This window comes from Amphiura filiformis, chromosome 14, assembly GCF_039555335.1.
Source record: "Amphiura filiformis chromosome 14, Afil_fr2py, whole genome shotgun sequence".
Classification (NCBI taxonomy): domain Eukaryota; kingdom Metazoa; phylum Echinodermata; class Ophiuroidea; order Amphilepidida; family Amphiuridae; genus Amphiura; species Amphiura filiformis.
The window spans coordinates 29,506,221-29,515,355 of NC_092641.1; the positions used below are offsets into that span (position 1 = coordinate 29,506,221).

Below are 9,135 nucleotides of genomic sequence, written 5' to 3' on the forward strand. Positions count from 1 at the left end.
TATCACTGATTTTGTTACTTATTTTGAAAAAATAAAGAAATTTGAAGCCATTTAGAACTAGAAATTCGATTTTCGAGGTTTTTGTGGCGCTGTTTTGGTTCTCACCCAAAGAAAAAAAAAAAAAAAAAATCATGTTCTCACCCAATGACCCCATATTTTTTACATTTTGCTCTCACCGAATGCCAAAAATCATGCTCTCACCCAATGACCCCATATTTTTTACATGTTGCTCTCACCGAATGCCCCTTAGTGCGAAAGCGCCAGCCCTACACCTATATCCCTTTTAAATTTAAGTTCCCCCCCCCCCCCCCGGGCGCCACTGTCCTACACGTCGGACTATGCACATCCTTGGTCAGGGGCACCCGATCTACTTTCACCCCCGGGCACCTTGGCCCAAAGTTACGCCACTGGATTTCTTTATGTCTTTCAGGTGACAGACTGGCTGGTGCTAAGATTTACATCAGTGATTTGTTGCCTAATCACAGTACACGCGATGTTGGCTCTCTTTGTAATACTGTTACTGCGGCAGATGCCAGATATATAGGTGGGAAATCGTATCCCTGTGCATCGCCCATTGCTGGCAGGTACATCACTATCCAGCATGAAGGTGAAGGGCAAAATCGTACTCTGACCTTGTGTGAAGTAAAAGTGAGCAGGGGAGATGACTGCTCGAACAATTCTTAGTCAGTGATACATTTTAAAAGCATCATTTCCAAAATAAAGAACATCTAAAGGTATAAAACAAGTTGTTGGTTGAGGAATTATTTTAACGCTTGTATTAACATTGTCTTGTGGTTCTTTCAGATCAAAGTTCACAATTAATCATCCCTTATTTTCATTATTTTTACCAGGTCGCTGACGTTTATATGATCGATGTAAATTCCTAAATCCCCGACATTATACGTAAAAGGAACCTTTATAAGATTTAAACATAATCATGATAATGAAGTTGTTGAAAGTACACAAAACGCAATTTTCACGTAAGCCTATTACTTCTGCGACAATAGGTACTAGGTCATAGAAGTTCTAACAGGAAAAGTACGCTTCTGTGAGATTTTGGCCCGAAATTATGCTCCAAGAGCAGATGCTCCAGGAGAAGCCGCTCCAGGAGCATGAATAATCTGGAGTAATATTCAAAGTCCAACATGCTCCAGGAGCATGTTTTGAATCCACACTGCCCCAGGAGCATATTTGCTATATGCTCCTGGAGCATTGTGCATTAAAAACATGCCCCTGCAGTATGTTGGATCGTTATAAAAATACCTCTTCAGCATCATGTACAATGCGAAGTTCCAATGTGTAAAAGGCATGCATCATAGCCACAATGAACTTTCGCACGGTCAAGTATCGATGAGAGAGGTTCCTTTGCCAAAGATTCTGGAGTAATGATATACTATAGGATAAGCAATCAAGAGTGTAGTGGTATGTCTCGTGTAAGCGATTAACTCGTGGAAGAGGTGATGCATTTTGTCGTCATTTAAAAAATATAAATAGCGAAAAATGACTAACATTTGGTCGTTTCTTTCCATTACCATGATTAACTATGATATTGTGAAAAATCTAGCAGCTGATGTGTTAGTTCAGTATGATGGGAAAAAAATACCTGGTGTCCCACATATTGACATTGGCTATTTAGGCTGGATTTTCGCTCAAAAGAGTACCGTGCCGTGATTCATAACATTTACTACACACCAGTTTAACCCCTATGTAGCTTTCCCGGGCTAGCTTACTGAATACATGCCTCTCACTTGAGAGTTTTTAGTTTGACGTGATTGGTTGATCAATGTCCATGTGATCTCATTTCCGAGCAATTTCCGATGATTTTTCCGAATTTTGTTAGAAAAGGTCTATTAACTAGTGTCTTGTATGGCAGAGGGGAACTGTTGGTACACGCAATTTCGGGACGTCAAGTTTTAACTAGCTATTTCTTTGACAATTATGAAGTAGCATACGTCGCAGATATAGACTAAATTTATATAGCAGACTACTTTTGTATGGTTTTGAACAAACTTTGATCAATTTTGAAATTTTACCCTGCATGACCTTTTAGAGACATAGCTCTTTTTGGAGCAAGGTGCATGGTTGCCAACAGTTTAGACGTCTTAAAGGATGTCTCTGGCATTCACAACATTATGCCTTATATGTTAAAAAATAATTACCAAGCATCGAATAACATGGTTTTATTTAAAATAACCTCATATTAACAATAAAAACGAATAAAACAGCCGGCTCTCAACACGCGATATTCAAAATTCCCGCGCCTTTTCTAAGTGCAATGACGTAATGGTTATTTGTGCTAAATTGTCGTCAGCCTTCATTGTATTTACTGGGACGTCATTGCACTAGACAATTTCGGTGCCCGTGCATCGTGAATTGGTCAATATAAGTTTGTTTAAGATAAAACCACATGATTCGTGCTTGATAATTATATAATTTTCTGACATACCGTAAAACCTCGTCTACAAGCATACATGTTGCTTTTGGTGAAATCTAACTTAATTCACGCGCCGTCCATCAATAGAATTATAACATTATTTAGTTTGAGCAACTGAAGGAGCGATACACCCTTAAGTATTATTGTTAGGCCATTCTATCGTGTTGGCATATTTTCGGCTGTGTCGTATTAATATTGTCTTTCATCAAAAAAAGCTCTATATGCTTGTAGACGAGGTTTTACGGTATAAGGCTTAAAGTTGTGATTGCAGGAGACACCCTTTAAAGAAACAGTCATTACTTTGTTATTTCATTTATTTATTATCATTATCATTATTGTATTATGTTTTTCTTTCAAAATAGCTGGTAATTCAAAAGGCTGGCATTTTGGAATTTATGCTTGTTTGTTTTATTCTCCGATTTATGAGACATTCAAAGCAGCCTTGAGATAAACTACGCTCCTCGCAATGCCCTCATTATATGTATACAGTGGTTTGTAGCCAAGACATCGACGGGCTAGTTGCCAGCTCACGGTATAGTTGTTACTTGAGAACAGTATAGACGACCTGGTGATATTTGATCTGATGCTGTAGATCGGTTGTAGTAACCAGGCGAGAAAGTCCATCATAGCCGCCACTGCGTAGATCAAGCGAAAGGAAATACGGAAACTATTGACTGCACCAATGCCATCTACGTAAGGCTGAAAATGAGCGGATAGTGATTTCAAGGGCGTGTCATCTCCTACGAACATACTTTTTCCCGCTGGTGAAGAAGCTGAAGAAGGATCCTTCAACTTATGCACCGCCAAAACATGTGCCCATGCAGCATTACCAGCGTATATCTTCTGTATTACATGATCATCATGACCTATTGGATAGTTCTTCTTACTCTTAGCAGGAAGCTCCATTAGGTCTCGGGTGATTTTATCACCTTCGCCGTACATATATCCTATACGCAGTGCACAAGTACGGAGAATGTTGCCATTTTGCAGTGTTGTTTTATCGGCTTTTATTACCAACTGATCCGCTATGTTTTTAGTTGCTCCGTAAGATCCCATTAGGAAGTTGGAAGGCGTCTTTGTTTCGTCTTCTGTAACATTAGCAGTGGGGAATGGTGTCGGCGGTAGATATGCATCAACAGTACTGGTAAAGGCGAGACGCTCAACGTTGTTATCAATGCAGCTTTGAATGACATTTTCTGTTCCTGTGAATAATAAAATAACAATACCTGAATATTAGAAGGGGCCAAATTGAGTTTACGTAATTATAAACATGATTAAAACGACCCAAGTCCTGCTTCTTTAATCATGTTAATTGTAGATCTGTGATATTTGAATTCTTCTACAAACTCGCAATGAAATGATCAATACAATTTTTGCCAAAGCTCACTAGCTACCATTCGCAAGATGCTGTGAACTACCAAATCGCAACAGTTTAAAATAGTTGCCAATCTTAAGTTGCTAATCTTAAGGTTTGTATACTAGGTGTTATTTTTTATTTTTTATTTATAACATTCGGCCGAAGCCAGGCTAAGCCCAATAGTGCTCAGGGGCTACTAAATTCAAGGGATGTCATCTGGATATGATGGGACGTGGATGTGGGAAGAGATCCGATTTTAGATGCAGGAGGAAAACCGGAGCACCCGGAGAAAAACCTGCGAGGACGAGCATGGATCGGCAACCAAACTCACATGTGGCACCGCGGGGAATTGAACCCCGGCCACAGCGGTGAGAAGCAAGTGAGAAGACCACCTCACTAACACGCCCTCCCCAATAACTGTTTATAACAGAACATTGTTATCAAGCGAAATAACATACTTCTAATACTCTGATCGCGCCATATCAATTGAACTCTTTTTCAGTGATACATGTATATTCTTGAATACCTTTTACATTCACCATTTGTAACTTCTTTTCATCTGGCAATGTTGACACGTCGATGAAGGCCGCACTGTGTATGATGATGGTCGCATCCCGGCATGCTTTTCTCAATTGTTCGAGTTCACATATGTCTCCCTTAATGCTCTTCAAATTAGCGTTGCTGTTATTGTTGTACGCTGAAAATAAAGGAAATAAAGGAAGTTCTTGATCACCTATTCGTCGATCGCACGGTCATCTCAAATTGAGGTTCTATCCGAAAGTGCGTGTGCGTACGCCTCTCGAATACATACTTTTATTATCGAGTACGCTTTGTAAATGCCTTCTGGCGCGTGCTAGAAAAGCGCAAGAAACAAAAATGCACTTTTTGTGCATGCATTTGCAGGGAGAATCTCGTTTTGGTAACAAAATGTCGGATCCGGTCAAAGGGTGAATTATAGCCATGTATTTTAGATAATCTATGTTTTGACGTAGAAGCATTCTTTTGGATGAGAAACTTCCTGGTGTGTGTGTCAATCATAATTGTCTTATTAAAACTGGTGAGAATTACTAGTCCCCGCTGAGCTCAAAATAAACATATTATTATTTTCTCATCCAAAAGAATGAGAAAATTAAATTCTCATCATTTTGGCCGATTCTCATCAAAATGTCCGTTTTGTCATCCAAATCTTCCTCTAGTGGTAGTCTCGTGTTGTGTACCTCCTGTCGCCTTTGAATTCAAATGTACAGGAAGACCACCCGCTGTGTAGGTCACTTCGAGACTTTAATACTGTCTCAAGTTACAAGCTGTTTTGGCAGTGCGGAAAGGGCAAGTGCGTATTTATAAATACGTATTTATAAATATATTCGAAGCATATGATCAGTTTCCACTGATAATGACGTGACTGCCACATCAAAACATATGATCTGCATATTAAATCTGTTGAGAAATCTCATAAACAGTCATATATTTATAAGAATAAACTACGGTCATTACAAGCTGGAACCTGTGTTGTATTGGGTAGAAGTAAGCTTTACAATAAGCATCACAATTGATCGCTAACAACCATTTTGATATAGCCAGCACTTCTTCAAAGCAAACACATCACGCTGAATGGCTACCACAACCTTATCTCTGTGTGACGTAACATCGTTTGCCCAGCAGATTATTCGCTGAACTATAGAAAGACATGCAGTTGATTGTTGAACACAACACTCCCTTTTTGTTTTTGTCCCGGGTTTATTGTCAAGCTTTTCCCATTTACAAGGATACAGTGTATATATCATGTTCTAACAAAGTATATGAACAAAACATGCAGTCGCAAACTTCTCTTTCCTGCAAAAGACACAGATATTAAAAGGGATATCATTTATGCCAAAATACGGACCAACGTATCCACAGGCTATTTGATAAAACATGTTGCTGAATTCGCCTCGAGACATTCATTTTTATGTACAAAAATAGAGCCACATGAAAAACAAACTTCTGAAACCTTTGGTGTTGAACACTCTCTTTGGATTTCTTTAAAATCATGCAATATATTTTTCCTGACAAATTGATTAGAATGTTTGTCACAGGGGACAGAAACTCGAGCAAATTGATTGGATGCGGAAAAGATACTAGATCGATGAACGCTTGAATCAAAAATATGATTAGAGTAGATGACTGCACATCAGTTGTTTTGAGGTATTGTGAACAATTTAAACATTTCACTTCAGAAACGATAACTATCATGAAGCCACGAGGATTATTCCGAGGTCATGCAATGCCATTAACCTCATTTATAACGATCACTTTTCACCGTTTTATTTCCACCTGGGTCACATTTTCTTGCTTTAAATTCCAAAATAGAATATAAATTTAACTTTATATTTCATTTTCCCTATAAATAAACGAACATCCTATCAAGAAAATACCACTAGCGACCAATCACCCAGCGCGCAACCATGCACTGTTCAAATACGGCGGCCAGCGCCCGCGTAAATTGTTCGAACGCATATTACACGTTACATTATTAGGTGGTGTAACGCGTACTTATGTACTCTGTCACGAAACGTGATCATTATACTTTCCAATAACCTGTAATTGCGTTTGCGTGGTTGGATTAAAAACATCCCGACTATTTACGAGGTTATGAGTTCACCAACATAAACTATATAGTATGTGTAACTTTAATTAAATAGGCATAATTTATTCATAAGTCGCATCCAAACGTAGAATATAATTAAATAACATCATTATCAAAGTTAACTTTTTCGGTAAAAATAAATGAATACATGTATTTTAACGAATTATACTGGAGTATATTCAGTTGATATTATGCTACTTACGCTCCATTCCCGGTACCCACTGAAATTCGTGAAGATCAAAGATTCGGATCTCTTTAAGAGGAAATAATTCTTGTTCTAAAAGTTGTCTGATAATATGTTGACCCAGGAAGCCACTTCCTCCGGTCACAACGATTATTTCGCTTGCTTCTTTCTCCATCGTGTGCCTTTGCTGTAGATCAACGCACAAGGGATAACGGTACAGGTATATAGCTTCATTCATAAAATCCGTGTAGTAATTTAAGGCAAAAACCAAAGCAACCACAAATCAATTGATGTAAAAATATCACAACTGCAAGATAATAACAAAGGTATAGCCTAGTTCATATATGTATCTGGTATTAAGAACTAATGCTAATATCGGCAGAGATGTGTGTTTAGGCCAATGCTATAAGTTAATGTCATCATGATATGTTAACACGATACCACGCATGGTTTACATGTCTTTGTTTTGTTTACACCATTACATCATTGTATTGCCATGGCAAACATTGTATACTGATTACACATTTCTAATCATGCTGAAATCAATGTTTGGTATATTCCTAATATTGATAAACACATACTCCACGCTGTATCTTTCACTTACCTAACCTTAATTGTTCACACTTGACGCATATACTTTGCTTGACGTGTAAAACAATGCAATCAAGCATCATCACGTTGCGACCCTGTAATTTGATCTTCTCTGATTTGAACACATATTAAACCATAAACGTAAACTACTTTACCTTTTCCGTTTTCATTCCAAGGTCGCGAGTGCAGGTGTAGCCTGAAGCGTGTTCGGGTCACTGACCACGGTCTATCCATGTATTGAAATAGTAATATAAACAATGCCAGTAGAAAGAAAAAAAATGAAAAAAAAACAATACCTGGATGACATAAACTTGACCGTTGGATAATAATACCGTTGGAAATCAGTGTGCTGTAGTGTATAGGGTTAGTAAAAAAAAGTGTAATAAGGCAAAGATTGTTTTTGAAATAAGTTGACAATTTCAGTTATTGAAACTCCGGGTTGAAACTTTACATAAATGCTAAGTTAAATTGCTAAGTTAAAAATGAGGTGAATGGCATTTACAGTGTAACTCTTTTTTACAGCAACACCCACTTTCAATGTTTGTCCATGAGGCATCAACATTAACTGTAGATCCAAACCTGACATACAGGGTGTCCCAGAAAAAAAAATTACCGAGTGAATAAAATTGAACGTAAGTCGAGAAATAAACATCAGAATCAAACAATTTAAAATGTAGTGCATGGCGTATTTTATTGTGCATCACATACAAAAATTTGGTTGCGAAGAAATTAACGATTACATAATGCGCGCATCAATGCAGTTAATTCCAAGTTTGATCTACAGGCGCTTTTTTCATACTCACCGCTTCCTAAAGTTTGTGTATACCCCAAATTGTTTAGTGTCCTAATCAGAATATCATGATTTACAGTATCAAATGCTTTATATATAAAACGCATGTAGCATAACCTGTATCCATATTCTTTAAAATGTAATCTTGAACATCTAGATTCGGACGAAATCCTGATTGAGCATTTGATAATAGTCCTACATTACTCATATATTCATATAATTGATCATGAACAGCTCTTTCAATGATCTTTGATACACTTGGTAATACAGAGATAGGTCTATAGTTACTAACATTAGTTTTATCACCCGATTTAAATATTGGAGTTACTTTAGCCTTCTTCCATGCATCAGGAAAAGTAGACCCATTCAAAAACAGGTTGCAAATATGGACAAGGCATTTTGAGATTAAAGGCGCAGCAAACTTAAATAACCTTTACATTGAATGGATCCAATCCTGACGATTTACAATTTTGCATTTTACTTATTTGTTTAAGAACAAATTCATTAGATATCGCTCTTTTGATTTTGATGAGAACATACAGTATTACAAGTGCATTCATAATTATTATATGATTGTTATTATTAAATTTACTCCCAAGTTCATTACCTATAGAAGTGAAAAACTCATTGAACTCATTTGCCATATCCTTTTTATCACCTGAGTATTTACCATTCTTTTTAACAACTGCTGTAGGTATACTTGATGTTATGTTTGGTATAATTTTCTTAATTGTTTTCCAAAGATTTTTGCTATTATTTATGTTGTTATTTATAGCCTCGTTACAATAACTCTTTTTCAGTGAATATTTCATAGATACATGTCTCTATGGGACTCTGATTTGGTGGTGTGAGATCTTAATATTGAGTAATTTGCAGTCGGTAGATTTTCAACGCGGTATATGGCAAATCCAAAGTGTTCTAGGGGGTGCCGACTTTGTTTTTGGAGGGGGGGGGGGTAGCTACCCGAAAATCAATTTTGCCTACACAGCCGGTGTTGCACATTATGACGCCTATAGCTATACATTTTCTACCAAATAATATATGACGTTTATAATTGAGAATTACCCCCACCCATTCGTAGTCCGTGTTAAAAAATATGGCTCAGAAGTTCTAGGGATAAGGAATCAGATGGCAACGTGTGCACAGTATTTTT

At 37.4% G+C, this 9,135-nt stretch overlaps 1 protein-coding gene across 5 annotated transcripts; it reads right to left on the reverse strand.

The window, feature by feature from the left end:
* Positions 1–415: 415 nt before the first annotated feature.
* LOC140169916 (3 beta-hydroxysteroid dehydrogenase/Delta 5-->4-isomerase type 4-like) lies at positions 416–7,457 on the reverse strand. 5 transcript variants are annotated; one of them, XM_072193233.1, is made up of 4 exons: positions 7,348–7,457; positions 6,620–6,908; positions 4,318–4,488; positions 416–3,636 (listed from the first exon to the last, which is right to left on the reverse strand). In XM_072193233.1, the coding sequence occupies exons 2-4, from the start codon at positions 6,837–6,839 to the stop codon at positions 2,855–2,857; spliced, it is 1,173 nt and encodes a 390-aa protein (XP_072049334.1). In that variant the 5' UTR covers positions 6,840–6,908; positions 7,348–7,457; the 3' UTR covers positions 416–2,854. The 5 variants fall into 5 exon arrangements, with proteins under 5 accessions (XP_072049334.1, XP_072049336.1, XP_072049335.1 ...); XM_072193235.1 differs by having other exon boundaries at positions 6,620–6,788; positions 7,211–7,362; XM_072193234.1 differs by having other exon boundaries at positions 6,620–6,788; positions 7,206–7,362.
* Positions 7,458–9,135: the final 1,678 nt, after the last annotated feature.

Coding starts and splice junctions, on each gene's coding strand:
- LOC140169916 (XM_072193233.1), bottom strand. CDS start 6,839: ATGAATGAAGCTATATACCTGTACCGTTATCCCTTGTGCGTTGATCTA. Junction 4,489..6,619: donor GTGGGTACCGGGAATGGAGC/GTAAGTAGCATA, acceptor CTTTATTTTCAG/CGTACAACAATAACAGCAAC. Junction 3,637..4,317: donor ACAAATGGTGAATGTAAAAG/GTATTCAAGAAT, acceptor TATTATTCACAG/GAACAGAAAATGTCATTCAA.